Source organism: Salvia hispanica, chromosome 3, assembly GCF_029641045.1.
Source record: "Salvia hispanica isolate PSC_SH4W2 chromosome 3, Shi_PSC_v1, whole genome shotgun sequence".
Classification (NCBI taxonomy): domain Eukaryota; kingdom Viridiplantae; phylum Streptophyta; class Magnoliopsida; order Lamiales; family Lamiaceae; genus Salvia; species Salvia hispanica.
Window position 1 is genome coordinate 47,806,661 of NC_142694.1, and position 21,008 is coordinate 47,827,668.

The window sequence follows — 21,008 nt, forward strand, 5'->3', positions numbered from 1 at the left end:
CGCTTTAAACACTTTGTTTTATTTCAATACTTCAACAACTTGTAATATATGTAGACATATATATAATATGTCATTTGCAATCAAAGTTTGTGCTTGATTTTCTGCATAGCAACTCTTTATTATCTTCTCATCATGTTTTCTTTAATTGGTGTATGAGTTCACGTTAGTTTTTTCAGAATAATTCAAACTCGGAGAAGAATTAGTTCCTGTGATATTTTGAATATGCATATAACTATATGTTCTATTTTGTATAAATTTTAAGAAATACTCATGAAAGAATATAAATATAAAGAGTTAGAGAATGTGAATTCTACGTATATTAGTTTTATGTACTAATTAAATATTTAATGAAATAAGATATAAAAATCTAAATGTATAACGACAAGGAATTAAAATGGGGAAAAAAATGTGACATGCGCTTGTGGTTGCATTTGCGTGGGAAATTGCAATTAGTTCCGCATTTCAATGCTTTCGTCTGAAAATAGATAACTTGGTTGGATAAGTATGAGTGAACGAATGGATACATATCTTTGAAAATGATAGTATGATTTGTTTTCTTGAACTATATTTTTGACGTTGCTATTTTAATTCAGAAATTGAAGGTGTAAGCAAGTTGCGTTAGCTAAACATTATCTCTATATACAGGGACGGAACTAGACTTTCAAATAAGCCGGTGCTGAAATCCTTAAAAATAATAATAACAATAATAATATAATAATAATAACAATAATACCAAAAATTTCAATTCAAATATAACGTCTTTACAATTTTTACGAGGCTCTAGATGATAATTGTTTCCGACGTGTCGCCATTTCTTGAAATCGTCGAAGAATGGCCTCATTTTCAATTTTGTTAAAAATATCCTTCTCAATGTATACAACTAAGATATCATTCATCCAACCGTCTCCCATTCTGTTTCGCAAATCAGTCTTGATAAATTTCATCGAAGAAAATACTCTCTCAACAGAGGCGGTCGCAACAGGAAGGATCAGAGTCAATTCAATCAAACGGTATACCAAGGGAAAAGCCTTATCTCTTGTGGTAGCGACCAAAATCTTTGCAAGATTTCCCAAATCTTCAATATTGGAGAACTCGACTTTATCAACTATATCACTGATATAAGTTTTAAGTTGATATTGGAGAGCCATACATTCAGTGCACGAGAAGTCATCCGGATAAAGTTCTGCGAGACGGACCAACTTGTCGATATTGAAGCTAGCAAAGGAGTTTCTTGGACTAAGGCAATTCATGCAAATAAGCAATTCCGTATTTGTTTCTGGAAAACGATTTTCCATCTCTTGAATAACTAAATCAAGAACCTAATAATTATAAGTAGTATGAAATTAGAATACAAAGAAATATTTAATAATAATCATAACTAAGAAATAAAATAGAAATCGTACCTGACAGTAAACCTCCACCTTGTAATGATGATAATTTGTAACGCGTTCCCCTCGTTTCATTCGCACACCAAACTTGACGGCATCATCCATATTGATGACATCAATGGAATTAGTCACACAAAACTCTTCAACCTGTCTCACGAATTGGTTCCATCCATTCTCCCGAAAGTCTTGCAAAGTCCTTTTAGTTGTATCAATCAAAGATATAGCTTGAACTATATTTTGATCCCGAAGTTGCAAAACTTTTGACAAATCATTTGTTGACCCAAGCAACTCAATCATCAAGTGTAAAATAAAAATAAAGTCATAGCTTCCAAGCCTCATACTCAATGTTTTTGATATACCTTTATTATCTGGATTAGTACCATCTTCATACACATTTTCAAGTACTTCAATTACCGATGACCACATACCTTTTAGACGAAGCAAAGTAGTGAAGTGTGATCCCCATCGAGTGTCACCCGGCCGCCTTAAACTCATCTCTTGATTTAAACCTCTTCCACTTTTAATCTCTTCCCTTTCTAGAGATTTGACAATTTTCTCATGCTCAGCTTGTCGTAGTTTGTCTCTCCTTTTACAAGATGTTCCACATGTATTTACAATCATAGTGACAATGGTGAAAAAATCACTTATAGCACCATGTTGTTTTGTAACATTTACCACGACTAGTTGGAGCTGATGAGCAAAACAATGGATGTACTTCGCAGATCTATTTTCATTCAGTATAAGGGTTTTTAGACCATTGTACTCACCCCGCATATTTGATGCACCATCATAGCCTTGACCTCTTAACCGTGATAAAGATAAAGCATGCTTAGCAAACACTGAGTCAATCCCTTCCTTCAATGACTTTGCTGTAGTATCAGTGACATGTACCAAGGCTAAGAATCTTTCTATAATCTCTCCATTATTGTTCACGTATCTAATAACCAAAGCCATTTGCTCTTTTATCGATGAATCTCGCGCTTCATCAACCAATAGAGAGAATTTGCGATTTTCAATATCTTCCAAAATAACTTTCGTAGTCTCAACAGCACAACAATTTGATAATTCCTTTTGAATCAAAGGACTAGTCATCTGATTATTACGTGGAGCGTTCTCCAATGTAACTGCAGCTACCTCTTCTTTATGCTCACAATACCATTTAAGTATCTCTAGAAAGTTTCCCTTGTTTGTAGACGCAAATGATTCATCATTCCCACGAAATGGCAATCCCTGTCTTAACAATAATCGAATCACATCTAAAGAAGCAGTCAAGCGAATGCGGTAGTTGACTTCGTCTTCCTTATCATATTTCCTCAAATTGTAATCAACACTTTGTCTTTGATTTTTAAACCCTTCAAAAAGTATTCTGGCCTGATCATGTGTGCTATTTGCTGAACCTTCATGTTCTCTAAAAATAGCAAGCGCCTTTTTCCAATTTTTAAAGCCCGTACTCACGAATACATCATCTCCAAAACGATTGGCATTAATAGGCTTGAAAAGATAACACCAAAAACAAAATGCCGCTTCTTTTTCAACACTATATTCCAACCATATATGTTTTTCAAACCATTTAGCTTGGAAGCTCCTTTTCTCTTTACCATACGAAGTTTTCCTAAAGACATGACCTTTCGGTTGACAAGGCCCCTTAGAGACATATTCTCTTCGAATGCGATCCCTTATTTGAACATCATAACTAGCAATAGGACTCCGTAGCCCCGGGTCACTAACTATGTTTTCCGGATTAACTTCAATATTGATTCTTTCTTGATTCAAAATCGCATTCGGGTCACTAACTATGTTTTCAGAATTAGCTTCAAAACTTGCAACATTGATTCCATCCTGGTTCACAGTCGAATTCGGGGTTGCAATACTCGAACTAGAAGTTGAATCATTCCTTGATTTTTTAAAATATCGATGCATAACTGTAGCCAAGAATAAACAAGATTAATTAGATAATTTGCATTCGTACATTTTAAATTATTGCAACGTGTAATCTACTAATAAGAAAGTAAGATAATGCATTAGAAAAACATTTATGTTAAATTCATGCCACAACTGCATATTTTTATATATCAAATTGTAATGATTCAAAAACTTGTATTATCACAATTCTCAAAGGTTAATTATGTTTTTCCTATTCAAGCAACAGAATTAAAATCATAATAAATAATTTTAGGTTTCATGCCATTAAATCAAAGTAAAAAGTTAAAATCACAATTAGAATCAAACCTTTTAATTTTTCTACAAGTATAGGAGACCCTTGACCTCTGATTTCTGATATGATTTTGCGGCTGCTGTAATTTGCGTGCGCCTCCGATATGATTTTAATTGGAGAAGAAGAAACGTTACTTGTAGTATAAATTTGGGCTTCTATATTCAATAAAGGCTATTTTAGTTTATCTATTATTATTATTATTATCATTATATATTAAAGGCCCAAGTCTAATACTCCAATCCAATATAATTAATGACCCAATTTAGAAGCCCAATTTCACCATGTGTCGTCTTCTTCAAATTGGGGGTCTCTCAACCTCTTCGCCTCTTCCAGAAACTCACAGACGCAGTATACATAAAAATTCAGGCTATCCGAAGCCGGGGCGGAAATCCGACGGGGCGCGGCTGCATAGGGGGGGGTAGGGGTCCGGTTCCGGCCAAGCCCCCGCTGGAGCGGTGGCTTGGCCGCCGGTATCTCCGTCCCTGTCTATATACAAGCGAGGGCAACGCTACTTCTTTCAATTTTCTAAAAACCAAATTGAAGAGAAAATGGATATGGTTAGCGTAAACTAATTGGTTAGCATGCAAATGCTAACATTTATTCTCTATATAATTGCTTTACCAGAAAATATATACGCCGTGTAGAAAAATAATTTTAATAATGAATATTTTAATAGAAAGTTTCTAAAGCAAAGAGAGATAAAAAGTAAAATAGTCAAATTATTTTTAGTAGTTTCCATTTGTCAAATATTGTTTAGAAATTGATGACAATTTGGACTTTGATTTCTTTTTAAAGTTGTAGTGGGTCTATTTTGTCTTATTAGCTTAAATTCATGATTTCTATTTATGTGTGTATAATTTCATCATTAGCTTCAAAAAACTAAGTTAATGACATTAAATGATACTCCATCCATTATATTACAAGAGTATGAGTAAGCACTCTTAATTTGCAATACAAATTTTAATATGTAATTGATAAAATAAAAAGAAATAAAAAGAAAAAGTAATTGAAATATTGTTATTAGATAACGAGTCCTATCTTTTTATAGAGAAAATACTTTAAAGGATCGAATGCATAAATAGTAGTATTAGTTTATTGAAAAAAAATATTCAGTTGTAATAATTAGGTATGTAAAAATTTTAAAATATTCCAAAATAAATAATATAAAAATTAATAAAAAAATCATGGTGGACAAGAATCACATGTAAAATTCCTGTTGCAGATGTCCCTATGGCAAATTTTACAACGGAAATTTTCTAATGTTAACCCGCCGCTAATATTTTAAGCAGCAAAAAGATTTTCGTGGGGAAAATTCGCGGATTAACTATTTTAGCGCCGTATTTTTTTGCGAGTTTTGTGTAATGTTATGCTAGATGAAATAAAAATAAAAATTTACAATACAAAACAACTATAAAGCATACGTTGCAATAGGTAGGGGCGAGCAAACGGGTAACTATGGTCTGTGGGTACCCGACTTGAAACATTTTTTCAATACCTGAATTAATACTCTACATGGACATTCGTTATACCTGATAAATCGAGTACCCAAATTTCCGACTGTATATATATTGTGATTGTCTCCAATCCATATGACCATATCTCGTTTCAGTTGCGATACTCTACTAATACTAAATTCTCCAATAAAATTAGTACTCCTTATTTCACTTAGTTCATCTTTATCGTACATTTGAATAAGTCCAATATTCAAATTGACTAATATATTTAATGTTATATTTATGTTATGCAAAACTATAAAAGTAAGTGTCATATTTATTTTCAAACCACACGATTGACTTTATGAGAACTGACTATGCAAAATGTAAAACTCATTACTCATCTAATTAAAATAAAGAACTAAATAAATAATAGTAGTAATTCAAAATGTTGTCAAGTAAAATCCAAAATTCATCATTCCGACATCCAATTATTCATCATCAATTATCAATTATCAATTATGTCGGTTGTGACCAAATATGACTCTATGTACTCTCTCCGTCCGCGATTAGGAGTCCCATTTTTTCATTTTAGTCCGTCCGTGAATAAGAGTCCCGGTTCACTTTTACCATAAATGATAATAGAGTCTCACCTTCCACTAACTCATTCCACTCACATTTCATTTAAAACTAATATGTACAAGTGGGACCCCTATTCCACTAACTTTTACACTCACTTTTCTTAATATTTCTTAAAACTCGTGCCGCCCATAAATAGGACTTCTATTGGCGGACGGAGGGAGTATTTCTTAATATTAAGCTAATTATCCAAAAAATTAGGTACACCCGATACCCAACAAATTCTATCATTCAATTCTGTATCTGATCTATAAATCACTTAATATGGGTAAACCCAATGCTTACTTATTTACCCACCCTGCAAAATTTGCATTATACAAATCATAACCCACATAATTATATATTTCTCGGTTCATAAAAAATAATCTTATTTTACAATTTTGAAATATTTTTATAATATGGTCTCATTTTTTAAAATGAATAGTTTTTTCCTTATATACTTTATTTTTTTTATCTCATCTATATCTTATTTTATCACTTTTTCTTATTTTCTTTTTAATTTATTAATTTTTCATTAAAATTCATATCGTCTACAAATAGAATTAATTTTTTTGGACAGGGAATAGTATCTACCATCACAATAGCATTATGTCCCATTGTCGGAAGGTAATTGTTAGCACTAACAGAGATTTCAGGATTAACCACAGGTCAAAGGGTGACATTGTTCTTCGACAAATTCATGGGAGTATGGTTCAATACAATATTTAACTAATGCCAATTTTGTCGCTTTTGGTTTAAACTGGCAGATTTTATTTTTTACCAAATCAAGTTAATATTACTATTACTCCCTTGGTTTCCATTAATTGGAATTGTTTAACTGGATATGTGTTTTTAAAATATAGTGGAAAGTGGATGATAAGAGTTAGTGGAATTGAAAACTACACTTTTATATTAATTTTATAATAAAATATGATTAATATAAGTTAGTGGAAGGTAGAGTTCATTACTAAAAGTAGTAAAAATAATGATATCAATTAATTGGAGATGAACAAAATAAAAGGTTGGTGTCAATTAATGAAGGAGGGATGGAGTATTAATTATTTGTTGTGGGTATCAAAGATGACAGTTCGAATTCATGGTGTGGTCTCTTTAAACTCTTTACTTGCCTCCAAAAACTTTTTGTGCATTGTTTTATACTACTCCCTACGAGAGGAGAAGAATGATACGGTAATGTAAGAGAGATGAGCTAAGAAAATAGTAATTAAAATAATGTTAGTGGATAATGAGACTTATATTATTAAATTGATAGTATAACTTTGCGAAAATAGAATACACATTTTAAATGTGGGATGTATACACATATTTTTATGGAACGTAGGGAGTACTTGTGAAACAAAACAGAAATAAATATAGAGAGAATATTAGTATAGTAAAATATAAAAATATAACCAAGACTAGTATTAGTAATACTAATATTTATAGGAGTGCCATAAAGTAGAAATTTAATCGATTTACAAAATGGTTGGGGATGAGACAAAGGGAAACTGATGCACGTATGATAATGAAAACAATGACCTAGATTAAGGAGCCATGCCCACGCCAACAAAGCACCAAACAAAAGGCTGAGCCAATTGCCTTTGGGAGTCGGTTTTATCCACTACAACTCTGAGAATTACACTAGTACCTTGGAGTTTTATGAGCACTTTTATCATTTATAACACACAAAATATAGTATAAATTTGTGATATTTTAAATCATTTTAAAAGTTCGTCCAATGCCTTTATTTAAAAATGTACATTCGGTGATTTTGAAAAAAAAAATATTACACACGTATGAGGATATGAAAGGGCGACACCATGTATAATCGAATCGATCTATCGTTAATTGGAAAAAAAATTACTCTCTCTATGCCATTAAATATGCAATATTTGGGAATCGACACGAGTTTTTATGTAGTCTTGTTTTATGAAGAAATGAAGAGAAAGTAAAGTAAGAGATATGAAAAGGTAGATATAGAGATGTTTCCATTTTTAGAAACGAGAAACTAAAAAGGAAAACGTTTAATTTCTAATGAGACATAGGGAATATATATACAAAAGAAAATAAATAAGTAAAAATAGGAATTGTTCACCACGGCGAAGAAGGTGAGGACGATGAGGAAATGGAAAGGCCGAGTGAGACCGAGGCGCCCTCCTCCTCCACGTGACACTTTTCGTCTCCGCTGCTCCCGGTCTCAATATTGGGTGACGAGGCAGGGGTTTCAAATGGCGTATTATCTCTATTGCCGATTACGACTCCTCCGTCTCCGTTGTACATTGGATTGCAGATGTATATGAGCTCCGAGTCTGGAGAAGAAGCTGCTTCTCGATTGCTGCTGCGGAAGAGTTGCTTCCCTGAGTTTGGAATTTCCGGCGCTGGGAAGAGGAAGCTTCTTGGAGTGCGGATGACGCCTTGGGCGTAGAAGGTGCAGAGGGAGGAGGGAGAGCCCTCACGGCGGCCGTCAATGGAAGTAGGAGAGGTGTTATTGCTGCGGCGGCGGGTGCGGAGTAAGAGGGTGCAGTAGAGCTCGGCCAACAGAAGAAACACCAGCATTGCCACTGCCGCCACCATTGCTATTGTTGCTCCCATCATCACTGCTGTCTTCCCTTTCATCTCTCTCTCTTTCTTTTTGGCGGGAAAATAAACCACAACTATCTGCCCTGCCCACACTGCTGCTAGCTTTTTACTTTATAAACAAATCTATAAGTGTTTATATTGTGGCCAGATTTATAATTTGATAAGGAATCAAGTACTAATACATTAATTTAAGAAAATGAAATTGAAATTTAATTTAATATATATTCAGTACCAAAAAATATTTTGGTTTGCATGCTATTGTAGTTCAATTCTAATAGTATAATTTAAATTTAATATACAAAATAAATTAATGTAATTTTAGATAGTTGCAAAATTAGGCACATTCGCACATATTCATACGATGCAAACTAACACACACATATGGCACGCATATACACACTCACACATACACCACACACCCATACACAACACACAAAATGCCTTAGAAAGTTTAAATATGTAGGGTCACCCGGTCACAAAAGCTACATTGATCGTCTGCTAAAACAAGACAAAAATCACCTCGATTGCATACCCCCCCTTTAGACGAGGTCAAATGCAGTCAAGCTTTGATTGAATAAAACAAAATGTTCCACTTTTTTAATATTCTACTATTGTGGATAACCTATAGTCTCTATATATCAACTCAAACCAAATCATTCAAATCCAAATGCTCTAATAATTTGAAGAACCAAAGTTCACTCTACAGGAGCCTGCACATTTCGAATACTGTAAATAGTTAGCAAAACTTCGGAATAAACCATTCTTTTCGTTTTCCTTTTTTCAATGAGAAAAGCTTCGGAAAGATGTACGAAAAGAACCCTTTTTCAATGAGAAAAGCTTCGGAAAGATATAGTACGAAAAGAACGGTGTGAAACAAAAATTCCTTAGGCACTAGGATGGCAGGAGTATGGGGCAAAGGCACCCTTGGGTGTTTTCGTAATTTTTGTTGGATGAAGTGATGGGGTCGATCCATGGATTTTCCTTCATTTTCTTTTGCTACATTTCGCTCAAATGGTTGAATGGGGAGATAGTGCACCAATTTGTTCGCAATCAACTACTTGATCCTCTTCCCCAAGGATCTCACATAAGCCGCGACTCCAACTACCGATTCAAAGGCAATAAAGATAAAATGAAAACAAAAAGGGAAGCGTGACAAATACAATTACTAAAATAGAATTGCAATAAAACAGATACATCCAGCAATACATTGCAATTCATATCCGTTTTTCATTCCAGAAAAGTATGGAATCCAATTTTTTAACTCTAATTGCTGCAACTGAATGCCTATATTGAGGAAGAAAGAACTTGAACAGCTTCCTGCCACGAAAAAAGCAGGGAGAGGCGATCAGAAGGCCGATTTCCGCTTCCTAGACAAGCATCTTCTGGTTAGCGACAACTTGCGCCTCACAGGGATATTTTCATCATCACTATCTTCACTATCCAAGACGATTACATCATCAGGTATTGGCACCCCCTCACCCAGTTCTTTTAATGTGACGGCACTCTCTCCATCACAAACCTCAACAGTAGGCTGCTTCTTACCTGACCTGACATCACTTGCTGGGTGCAGACATTTCAAATGAGGACGTGATAGGTTCTCAGGATGCATGATCACATTCTCGTTGCTGCCTCCTAGTTGATTCAAAGGCTCTACTGGAAGCTTTGCAGCTGCTTTAGATAGTTTAGGAGACGAAGCTACTGGTATAAAAGCTGATTTCATGGCTGATGCAGCAGCTTGCTCAGTTAGTTGAGGCGACAAACATCGATATGGAGCCATGTTCTCTTTACCATCTAGTAAATGATTTTGAGGGACTCTCGGAGGTTCTGCAGATGGCATAACCCCAACCAAGCTTCTTTTCTTAAGACTCATACTTGTGGAGCAATGTCCTTTTCTGGCAATAGCATCTATAGGAGGATTGGCTTTACCATGGTTGCTATTATGGGACGACAACAAGCCTTTTTGTAGCCTGGCTAAACCAAGATGGGAAACAGTCACCTGGGGAGTGCATTGTGATTTTTCGTCGGAGTCCCTACACAGGTTTGTTTTAACAAGGTGTAATGACTGCAGTCCTTTACCAACACTCATGCTGTGGCTTTTTTCTACATGACCTTTATCTTTCATGGATGCTAAGTTCCCAGCCTGAACCGACGAGGACTCTGGAGAATCTGAAGCAGTTTGGATTTCCAACAATGGACTCTGATTTGACATGCTGCTATTTCCACTTTTTTCGTTTCTACTATGGGAAGCAACTGGAACTTTTGGTGACAGTTTATATCTTCCGGTTTGTAATTTTCTAGAAGTCCCAGTGTATTTAAATGAATCCTTGATAGCTTCTTTCAGCGGTGCAGTTCCAGTATGGTTCTCTGAGGAATTATGAATTGGCATTTTAGACAGCTCCACACCACTGTCCCTACTGCATCCTTGAGACTCTAGTGACAGCTTCCTGTGCTCGGGAATGCATATGGGAGCAACTGATCCTTCCATTTTGGTCTACAGCAGTGGAGTTAGTAAAAGCATAAGTGGAATGGAGTATAGACACACACTGTATAACAGACTTACTTGTGACGTGCTTCTACTTGTATGAGTCTGGAACCCATCTTCGTCCCTAGCAATATCAGTCACTCCAGGTTGAGCATATTTTTCAGTCATGGATTTTGCATCGCGATCAAAAGCTTGTCTGTTATATTTGTAGTCTCTGCTCTGCAGGACATTGGACAAATATCAAGATGAAGTATGTATCTATGTTTGAATAATTTCTCTCAAGGACAAGAGTTACTCACTGCTTCATGCATAAGGCCGTCATCAGGATTAGGTTCACTTAGTAAGAGTCCGATGCTTGTCAAAACAGTTGAAATGTTAAGAGATGGCTGCCACATGCCCTGCATCAATTGGATTTTAAATTAGCTATGGAAGCTCAGAAATCAGAATTGCTATCAATTAGCTATCCTCGGCCATAACTCTGTACACAAGTTATGATCTAAGTCAAAGTAGCAAATGAAATTTGTCAGTTTGCGAAAAACAATCATATAATCCTTCCATATATCCTATAGATATTTAATGGAAGAAACAATAAACTTTGAGAACACAGATATGTTATCAAAGACAACATATGGAACCAACATCATAGATTATGCTAATATGTTAAACTATAGTAGTTTGCAAGTTCCACAGTCTCCTATGGAGTATGGACAATATGGATCTGCAAACTACACTACAGCTAAACAAATTGAATCATAAACACAGTACTACTTCTTTGTATATTAATTATTAAAAGAGTAGTAATGTAGAGATCTAAAACAGTGCATGTGCATGTAGATCCATATACAGAGCTAGAGAAATGAATTAGTGTTATACAACCATTACAAACCAATGTATGAAGACACAACTCTAAAAGTTAGATGACTATCCGTTCTGCTAAACAGAGGAAAATCCTACTCTTTTATAGGTTCTTGACAATTAGGATTGCTTTTGAGCAAAGCATGCAAAAGAATGAACATAAGGGACCATGCCTACTAAATTGTATGCACATTCATTATCATAACGATATTAACAAACAAGATATCACTCCTCTCACACTTTTTGGATCAATCCAATAAGAACGATAGAATAGGGAAATTCTGCAGCATCCTGTGATGGTGGGAAGAGAGCATAACATAAAAAACATCCCTGAAATACAAGTTTACCCAAAATGTCTTCTAACCATTCCCACCATCACATAAACAAATTACCCCAATGGAATGGAGCAGCAGCAGTTGGAAATGGAATCACTGCTGACTTAGTATAACAAGGCTGTAACTTCAGAGATAAAGCATCCATCACTTGTCCAAATATCAGGCAGTATTGGTGAATGAAATATTCCACAATTACAAACTAAGTTCAACAAAAGATCAACTTATCAAATAATTTGTAAAACAATTAAAACAGTGGATATGCAACATACCTTGGGCGGTAGATTTAGGATATCCAAGCAAATACGCCCACCATTATCTATATTAGGATGGTATATCGGCGTTGCAAAAGTCACAATCGGAGGCTGAAACGGATACCTTCAGAAATAGCAAATCACCGCAATTTAAATCCGACGAATAATTACAATTACAGCTATTTTACAAAAAGGAAAATTCATTTAGCCGACAAAAATAAATGAATCGATGGCCGATAACATAAATTGAAAAGAGTGTATACCTTTCAGGTATTTGGATCTTAATTTTGAAAACGCCATTAGAGTATACGGTTCCCTCGGGTCCTTGAAGCACTGCAAAATGAAAATTCAGCGTCTGGAGACGGTATTGTTATTCGATTAAATGTGTGAGCAGAGAGAGAGAGAGAGTTACGCGCATCGATGGAGGTGAGAGAGGAATCACCGCCGGAAAGAGTGGGGAAAGAGGCGCCTGGAGGTGGATCAGTAAGTAGGAGCTTGAATTCCTTTTGCATTCGCAGGTTCAACCTCGCAGCCTGCGCCATAGCCATTCCACTGTTTGAATTTTTGGGCGGGCGGTCAAGTGGCTCTTCTCCTTTTGTTTAAACACTCTCTATTGAATACAAGTACTAGTACTACTATACAACTATTTATTCTTTTAAGTACTAGGAGTAGTAAGTTCTTTTAGAATATTTTAAAATTTTACTACCTCCATCCACCAAAATTTGTCCTACTTTGACCCGGCACGAGTTTTAATAAATGCAATAGAAAGTGAGTTGAAAAATTAGTAGATTGTGAGTCCTACTTTTATATATTAGTTTTGTACTTAATAAAATGTGAGTAGGAATGAGTTAGTAGAATATGAGGTCCACTACCAAAAATGATAAAAGTGAAATTGGACAAATTTTAGAGGAATGACGGAAATGGAAAAATTGGACAAATTTTGGTGGACGGTGGTAGTAATACACAGTGTAACCAAATATTCTCTCCGTTCCACAACAGTATTTACTTTCCTTTTTATTTAATCTCATAAGAGTATGCATTTTTTAATTTTAAAATATCTTTTTTATTGTTGAATTGAAGTGAAACTCATTCTCCACTATATTACTTCTATAGGTGACCTTGTCAACCATAAAAAGATAAAATAGCAACAAATAAAAATAATTCTAAAATCAATTACCTCAACCCCTTCCTCCTTTGATGTTGGTCAGTCGACCGATACAAAAAGTGAGGGTCAAGTCCAAATGACACAGTTTTATTGGTTGAACATTAAATGTTTTATTAATTCTAACTATTAATTTGTTTTATTCAATGATTATTATTCTTATTCTTTCAAAAAAATCATGTGAATTATTCTTTCAAAAAAATCATGTGGACCACTCTTCCAAAAAATGACGTGAACTACTTCATTTTTTTTATTTATGTTTAATCTATATTTTTTATTATTTTATTATTATTATTTGCTACTATATTGTGCTTCATTTTTCTATATATATCCCACTTAACATGTAGTAGAACTCATCACAAGCAAACCAAATTTATCAAACAAAATTTTCTTTCATTCTTGTTTTGATAAATTTTGTTTTATGGATCCAAATCATCCAAATTATCGCCCGTGTTTCCCAACCTATCAAAATTCTCAAAATTATTAACAATCATCAGAATATCCAAGTTCACAAAATTTATAAAATTTATATTGATGAAAAGTATAAGAAAAGAAAAATACGTATTGGGGTTGAGTTGGGGTCATTGATGGAAGTAAAAGTTCTAATAAGTTGGGGGTTGTAAATATGGATAAAAGAGAAATAAATATTTTATTAAAATGTTGATTGGGGTTGGGTTGGGTAAGGGTCACTGTCTCACTGATGAGGATAGTCTTAAGAGTATGCACTTTTAGTTGGACATAAATATCAAAACATAATTGTCTAATTGATTAAGTAATCGAGATAGAAAGAAAATTAATTAAAGTATTATTAGTGAAAAATGAGTCTTACTTCAATAGGGAGATAAAAAATTCAAAATTGAAAATTGCATACTCTTATGGAACGGACTAAAAGAGAAAAAATGCATATTATTATGGGACAAATATATTTACATAAATTTATTTTCTCAAATAAATTATACTAGTACAATTTATAAATATAAAAAAGTGTTAATTCTTCACTCGTAATATAGGTAGGTCTTTATGTTTAATATTTCTCTCTTGTCCATTCTATCTCTGTTTCTTTATTCTCTTTATTATTTTCTGATTATTTATTCAATCCTTGTTCATTTCTCTCATTCTTCATTTATTTTCAATTTAATTTAGTCTAATAATAAATTAAATTGAAAATAAACCATGTGAATAACATGGAACGAAAGAAATATTAAAATCTATTGTCTTCCACAGATAAAATTACTTTTAGCATGCGGAAGAAGTAATTATATTTTGCCCTCCATAATAGGAGCATGATGCAATTGATACATTTCTTATCTTTAATATACCATGCACTCTCTTCTAATTCTCTCTTTTACCTTAACACTATCATGGTTTCCATCACTTATTTGCATTTTCTTTACTTCATTCTTCTTTTTGGCATAACAGTCACTGGTTAATACACACATCATATGGAATAATTTACTATATCGCCCCCACAAGAAATCGATTTATAGAAAATAAATAATTAAGCTTGGGAAGTGTTGGTTCTTTATTATTGATACACAAGACTCAAACACAAGATACTTGGCTTTGTGCCTTAAGAGCACTCCCAATGGCGACGGCGAAAATTCGGCGATTTTTCGCCAGATATCGCCGACTTATCGCCGGCCATTGGGAGGATTTCGGCGATAATTCGGCGATAAAACTCCCTTATTATCGCCAACTCCCTTATTATCGCCGATTTATCGCCGAATCATCGCCGCCCACTGTGGGCGCGATTCGGCGATAAATCGGCGATAATTTTTTTTTTTTTTTTTTAAATCTTTGTTTTTTAAATCTTTGTTTTTATGGTTTTTATTTGTAGTTTTTTTTAAATCTTTGTTTTTAAAATCTTTATTTTTTATGATTTTTATTTGTAGTTTTTTTTAAATCTTTGTTTTTTTAAATCTTTGTTTTTTATGGTTTTTATTTGTAGTTTTTTTTTTCTCGTTGTATTATATTTTCCAATGATTAATACAACGATGAATTGTTCATTATAAATCTATTTATTAAACACATTTGTAGGGAAAATTAAACAATATTAAAAATGATGATGTAAAAATGAAATGTTGAGTTAGGGAGAAATAAGGGAGAAACCACTGGAGCAGTTGGCTAAAAGTTGGCTAAAAACTGGGGATAAATTTTGGTGCTGATGTGGCAGGAGTTAGGGAGAAATAAGGGAGTTTTTAGCCGGACCATTGGGAGTGCTCTAACCACGACGGAGAGAGAGTTATTGTTTTTCATCGTTTGTTGCATAGATCCTTGTTTAGTAGTTGACACTTTTTGGTGTCAAGAAAATAAATCTTGGAATGAAGACAAATTAAGGATCATCCAAAATATCAAGCTTTTGTATAATTTGTAATTTTTGTAGCATGATATTTGTAAAAAAAAATACTAGTAGTAGAGTAGTAGATGAGAAAAACATGTTCAAGAGAAGCCAACGATGCCACGTAAGAGACGAAGCGTAGGGATTAGATATTAGTGTAACGTGTGGTCGTCACACTCTTCGACCCAACTCATCCCCCTTTTTCCCTCTCTCTCTCTCTCTTTTCTCACGTCTCCATCACTGCCTAGATATTTCTTGCCATTCAACTTTACCGATAAGCAGCAGCACTATCCAATTCCATAAATATTGGCACACCAAAACACATGCATCTACCTTCATTAACGAATCAACCCTCCCAATTCCCACTTCCCACTTCCTTTCTCCCTAAAACTCAAATTCAGCTGCATTGATTCACCAATCACTTCTCCACAATGACCACGGTGGCGAAGCTGCCCCTTCCGCCGCTCGATTGCCACAACCACTCCCTCCAACCGCCGCCGTCCCGGATAATTCTCCGGGATGCGTTGGCTGTGAAGGCGCGCAGGAGAATTTGGATTCGGCCATGCAGGTCGTTCAAGTCCGATCAGGAGGGTTCTGGACTTAGAGAGAGAGAGAAGCAAGTGATGCAGAGTAGAGAGGAGAAAATCGTCAATAAATTTGTAGAGGGGATTAGAGATGCGGTTTGGAGAATGTCGAAGCCGAGTTTGCGATCGGAAGCTATGGAGAAGTTGGAAGAAACTTTGTTTTCTGTAAGTGCATTTCAAATTTCAGCTCGAATTTGATGATTTAGGTGAAAATTGGAATACTTTTATGCTTGTTTAATTTTATATAAGGTTAATATATGGTAGCTTTTCTTGATCCTGTTTCTTACTCTTACTTGATTAATGTTTGTCAATAAATTTGCAAATATTTTCTGTGTTATAGTTTAAATAGGGTCATGTTGTTCATTTCAAATAAAAGCAACTTAGATGATATTGTTCGAGCAATGGAGGCGCCAGCGTCAGTGTAAAATCTTCCGGTGCGGAGAGGATAAGGGAGAATGTGTAAATAGGACAATATTGTTGAAATCAGTTATAAATAATACTAGGTGTATAAAAAACTCACATATGATATTGTTCAATGTGTGCGGGTAGCATTTATGTATCTTCCGGTGCAACAAGGGTATGTCATTGTTCTTGGACTTGGAGGTTTTAATACCTGCATCTTACTGCTTAGCTGATGGAATCCGTTAATATTCTGATTCATGTGTGCTCAATAAGACAATACAGTTAGAGTGACTTTTATTCTACCAGCTCTAACTCTAGCACAAGTAGTCATTCCTGTTTGCTCTTTATTGTTTCTAGTATTTTATGTTTCTCCAATTTTAAGTGTCTTCACTAATTGAATTTTGGTGGTGTTTGATGTTAATTTTCTTAACTATTCCATGCATTGTATATAACGGACACTTCTCTGTGGGCAGTGGTCTATGCACATTGGAAGATATATTGTCACAATGTTGAGTACTGGAGTTATACTGCTAATTGGGTTTCAGTTGTCAGGTTAGCTACTGTTCTCTGTTTCTTTCTAAATTGTCAGTAGTAAATCTCAATTTTTGCATTCAGTAGTTAATTTTGAGGTCTGAATATATCAGTAATTTTGTAGGTGGGGATGATCAAATGAATGCTTTAGTTTGGTATAGCTGGCTTGGGGGGATCATTATTGGAACAATGATTGGTTCCAATATGGTCTTGGAGGAAGTCAGTCGATCAGGCCCTCGCAATGTCGTTATAACTGGAAGGTACAGTAAAGCTTCTTCTAAAATCCATCAGACTGCAGATCAAAACTTATTTGAACACTTTCATTCGCAAGGAATAAGAGACATGCTTCTGAGTCTCATTTAACTGGTTGCAGTATGCTTTAGTTTCTGTTAGAATGAAGAGTAAAGATCGTTTAGGTTCCAGAATTGTATTTCCAAGTCTTTACTCGCTAGGCCGTTAGTAGTTAGAAAAATCATCTTTGCATTTTGAGAATCGATTATTTTGCGGTATTGAACTTGGTTCTTGATACAGTACTCGAGGACTTGGAAAAGCTCTAGCTCGTGAATTCATACTTTCAGGTGACAGAGTCATTGTAACTTCTCGGAGGTAATTTCATAATTTATGTCACTCAAGTTTGTAATTATGCATCTTTCCTCCTAGCTTTGATGCCTGTATTAATTTATGGCTCTTTCGGACACAGCGCTGAATCTGTGGACAAGACCGTCAAAGAACTGTCAGAGAATCTGAAGCAGGTTATAGTTGTTACAGGTGGATCATCTAGAAAACATTTAAGACATGCAAAAGTTGTGGGAATTCCATGTGATGTCTCTAATCCCGAAGATGTTAGCAAATTAGCAAATTTCGCTGTGAATGAACTTGGCTCTGTTGATATCTGGGTAGGCAAACTGCCCTTTCTCTCTCTCCAAATTTTCTCTTATATCCTCTGCTGACTAGACTTTTGACTCTTTTGAACATGTAGTTATCACTAGTATGATTGAAATATCAATTTGAGCTTGAGCATTGATAGATCAACATAACAACCATCAATCATTAGGGCTCCTGTTCTGTACATATAGTTTCTTGATGTGAAAAAAGTAGATTTATATTTGCATGATAAAAGGTGATGCATTGTGGAATGTCACTGTAACATGTTAAATAATGTCTTTTTCGACATTCAATCTTAGCAGTTAGATATAACTTCTCTGCTTGCCCCTTATACAGGTAAACAATGCGGGGACAAACAAGGGGTTCAGGCCCTTGCTTCAGTTTAGTGATGAAGACATACAACAGGTTTGCCTCTCTCTTAAGGATTCAGACTGATTAAATTTTCTGCAACTGGTTTGCATATGAAGTCTCCTATTTTCCTGTCCCATGAAATTGTAAGAAAGTCTAGCTGGCATTTAAAAATGTATATGATTCACAAAATGTAAGTTTATGTGTTTTTAAAGAGCCTATTATCTGAACAATGGACAGATTGTGTCTACAAATTTGGTTGGCTCAATACTTTGCACTCGTGAAGCATTAAGAATCATGGGCAGCCAGAGAAATGGAGGTCATATTTTCAACATGGATGGAGCAGGATCTGGGGGATCCAGCACCCCGCTAACAGCCGTGTAAGCTCTAATTATTAACCATTTTCCTTCTAAATATGGAAGTTTAATCATGTTATGCTCTATCCAAGAAAGTTAACGTCTCATGTTCTTTGAAAATACAGATATGGATCGACAAAATGTGGTCTTAGGCAGCTTCAATCGTCACTCTTGAAGGAGAGCAAAAAATCAAAAGTCGGCGTCCACACAGCTTCACCAGGCATGGTACTTACTGACCTGCTATTAAGGTATTCAACTATTTAAATACTCTCTTCAATTGACTGGTCTCATTCCATGGGGGCTCATTTGTAGGGAGATAGTCATACAAATGTGATATAAGCTGATGAATTTGTCTATCTGCGGTTTATTTCTTTGGTTTAACCAAATGGCTGATGTGGGATTAATTATCAAACTTTACCGAACGAGATATATAATAAAACTTCCTCTGGTTACATAACCAAGTTGACATAAATTTGCTTGTCCTAAGACAAGTTGTGTACTTTAATTATCATCATGTCTTTCTGATAAGTTGGTATTCTTACCTATTTCTTTACCTTTTAGTTTATTTTTTAATGTGAGAAATTGTAAGGGATGTGGATGAACCATAGACCTTACTCTTTACACTGAGGATGTCTTAAAGTGATGATAAGTCGGTGCACCTGTAATTTTCTTTGTTTGCTAAAATAATTTTCACCGGTTCATGTCAGTGGTGCAAGTGTGAAAAACAAGCAAATGTTCAACATTATCTGCGAGCTTCCAGAGACAGTTGCTAGAACCTTGGTTCCACGAATGAGGGTTGTCAAGGGAAATGGGAAAGCCATCAACTATTTGACACCGCCAAGAATTTTACTCGCTCTAGTCACTGCATGGCTAAGACGTGCTCGCTGGTTTGATGACCAGGTAACTTACACAATTCACATTATACGTCTGGAGTATAAGATTCCCTTTTGGGTGGAAAGAGGAAATATTACTTGCATACATATCAGATATTCCTTTATTTGACATCTGAAAATTCCATCTTTGTTTAGCAGTTAGCACGCCATATTAAGACTTTGGAATAGTAATTGTTTTTAGTCTAGAGGATGTACCATAATGTGTCTTTGGTTGTCATACTGCATGCACTTGTTATATGGGGTCTATTTCTGTGTGGATTTTGTAATTTGGTAACCGAGGTCCATTAACTCTTGATAACCATGGACATATCAGGGACGGGCACTCTATGCTGCTGAGGCAGATAGGCTCCGTAACTGGGCTGAGAGTCGAACTCGTTTCTCATTCACTGATGCCATGGAGATGTATACCGAGAACACTTGGGTGTCTGTCTTTTCACTTTCCGTGGTTTGTGCCTTCATCATCTTGTCAAGTACAAGTAGTACGATGCCGGGGACCTGATGACAAGTGCTTACACCTAACGTGAAAAATCGGTGCTGGTGCTCTGGCGAAGCTATTCTTTTAAGAATTAAGACAAAAAGTATTAACAGAAAATACGAGGGATTGCATAGTATTATTTCTAGTCCAGATTGTTTTACTATATTTTATGTCCAAAGGGGGGTAGTCTAGATTGCAAGTTTTACAATGTGTGTTTTGTACATTGTGCATGGGAGGGAATGGTGGTCTATTTACTTGTACTTCCATGTGGTTAGGAGAATGCATATATATGATCATCAGATCGTGCATATCTCTCATCCCAAAAACCGAAAAAGGTCAAAGGAGAAAAATGAAAGAAAAAAAAAATGTAACTAATATTCAACTTACATTAAGTCGCATTATGGCTGCATTTGCCAAGAAAGATGGTGGTAAGACGTGTTCCAGTGTTGTTGGATTTAAACAAAAAACTCTTTTTGTGTGACTAGAATTAATATATTTGCTATTTTAGGACTATCATTAATCTTTTACAAACTCAAATAAAACTATTAACACTTTCTTTTAGCAATATTAAAAATATGAATTCTAGTTTATTAAATTTGAAATTGAAGAATAAGGCAAATAAAAACAAATCAAAGTTTCGAAATTTTGTGTTTGAGGTGATGAAACCGCCCAAGCTAGAAGCATGGCGGTATAGCCGATCCCATTAATGAGCTAAAGAACTCTAGTGTTTATAAAATCTAGTGAATAAAAAGTGACAAAAAAACATGTATATTCATATTAAAAACTATACTACCTCTGTTCGCCAATATATGTTCCATTTTTTACCGGCTTGAGTTTTAAGAAATTGTTTGACTTTATAAAAGAAAATGATAGAAAAGAT

At 34.9% G+C, this 21,008-nt stretch overlaps 4 protein-coding genes across 4 annotated transcripts; 1 reads left to right on the forward strand and 3 right to left on the reverse strand.

Annotated features, from left to right (window-relative positions):
- Window positions 1-770: 770 nt before the first annotated feature.
- Window positions 771-1,451, reverse strand: LOC148930990 (uncharacterized). The gene has a single exon (XM_089067775.1). The coding sequence runs from the start codon at window positions 1,293-1,295 to the stop codon at window positions 771-773; it is 525 nt and encodes a 174-aa protein (XP_088923901.1). The 5' UTR covers window positions 1,296-1,451.
- Window positions 1,312-3,308, reverse strand: LOC148930991 (uncharacterized). The gene is made up of 2 exons (XM_089066677.1): window positions 1,409-3,308; window positions 1,312-1,319 (listed from the first exon to the last, which is right to left on the reverse strand). Exons 1-2 carry the CDS (start codon window positions 3,306-3,308, stop codon window positions 1,312-1,314), a joined length of 1,908 nt encoding a protein of 635 aa, XP_088922803.1.
- A 6,085-nt stretch (window positions 3,309-9,393) lies between these two features.
- Window positions 9,394-12,753, reverse strand: LOC125212826 (uncharacterized). The gene is made up of 6 exons (XM_048113092.2): window positions 12,567-12,753; window positions 12,418-12,487; window positions 12,173-12,278; window positions 11,013-11,111; window positions 10,792-10,932; window positions 9,394-10,722 (listed from the first exon to the last, which is right to left on the reverse strand). Exons 1-6 carry the CDS (start codon window positions 12,700-12,702, stop codon window positions 9,577-9,579), a joined length of 1,698 nt encoding a protein of 565 aa, XP_047969049.2. The 5' UTR covers window positions 12,703-12,753; the 3' UTR covers window positions 9,394-9,576.
- A 3,158-nt stretch (window positions 12,754-15,911) lies between these two features.
- Window positions 15,912-20,573, forward strand: NYC1 (NAD(P)-binding Rossmann-fold superfamily protein). Its single transcript, XM_048118480.2, has 10 exons — window positions 15,912-16,403; window positions 17,114-17,192; window positions 17,296-17,431; window positions 17,703-17,777; window positions 17,872-18,067; window positions 18,393-18,461; window positions 18,645-18,784; window positions 18,886-19,008; window positions 19,468-19,660; window positions 19,967-20,573. The coding sequence occupies exons 1-10, from the start codon at window positions 16,086-16,088 to the stop codon at window positions 20,150-20,152; spliced, it is 1,515 nt and encodes a 504-aa protein (XP_047974437.1). The 5' UTR covers window positions 15,912-16,085; the 3' UTR covers window positions 20,153-20,573.
- Window positions 20,574-21,008: the final 435 nt, after the last annotated feature.

Coding starts and splice junctions, on each gene's coding strand:
- LOC148930990 (XM_089067775.1), bottom strand. CDS start 1,295: ATGGAAAATCGTTTTCCAGAAACAAATACGGAATTGCTTATTTGCATG.
- NYC1 (XM_048118480.2), top strand. CDS start 16,086: ATGACCACGGTGGCGAAGCTGCCCCTTCCGCCGCTCGATTGCCACAAC. Junction 17,432..17,702: donor AATGTCGTTATAACTGGAAG/GTACAGTAAAGC, acceptor TTCTTGATACAG/TACTCGAGGACTTGGAAAAG. Junction 19,661..19,966: donor CTCGCTGGTTTGATGACCAG/GTAACTTACACA, acceptor TGGACATATCAG/GGACGGGCACTCTATGCTGC.
- LOC125212826 (XM_048113092.2), bottom strand. CDS start 12,702: ATGGCTATGGCGCAGGCTGCGAGGTTGAACCTGCGAATGCAAAAGGAA. Junction 11,112..12,172: donor TCCTAAATCTACCGCCCAAG/GTATGTTGCATA, acceptor CAATTGATGCAG/GGCATGTGGCAGCCATCTCT. Junction 10,723..10,791: donor CAAGTAGAAGCACGTCACAA/GTAAGTCTGTTA, acceptor CCACTGCTGTAG/ACCAAAATGGAAGGATCAGT.
- LOC148930991 (XM_089066677.1), bottom strand. CDS start 3,308: ATGCATCGATATTTTAAAAAATCAAGGAATGATTCAACTTCTAGTTCG.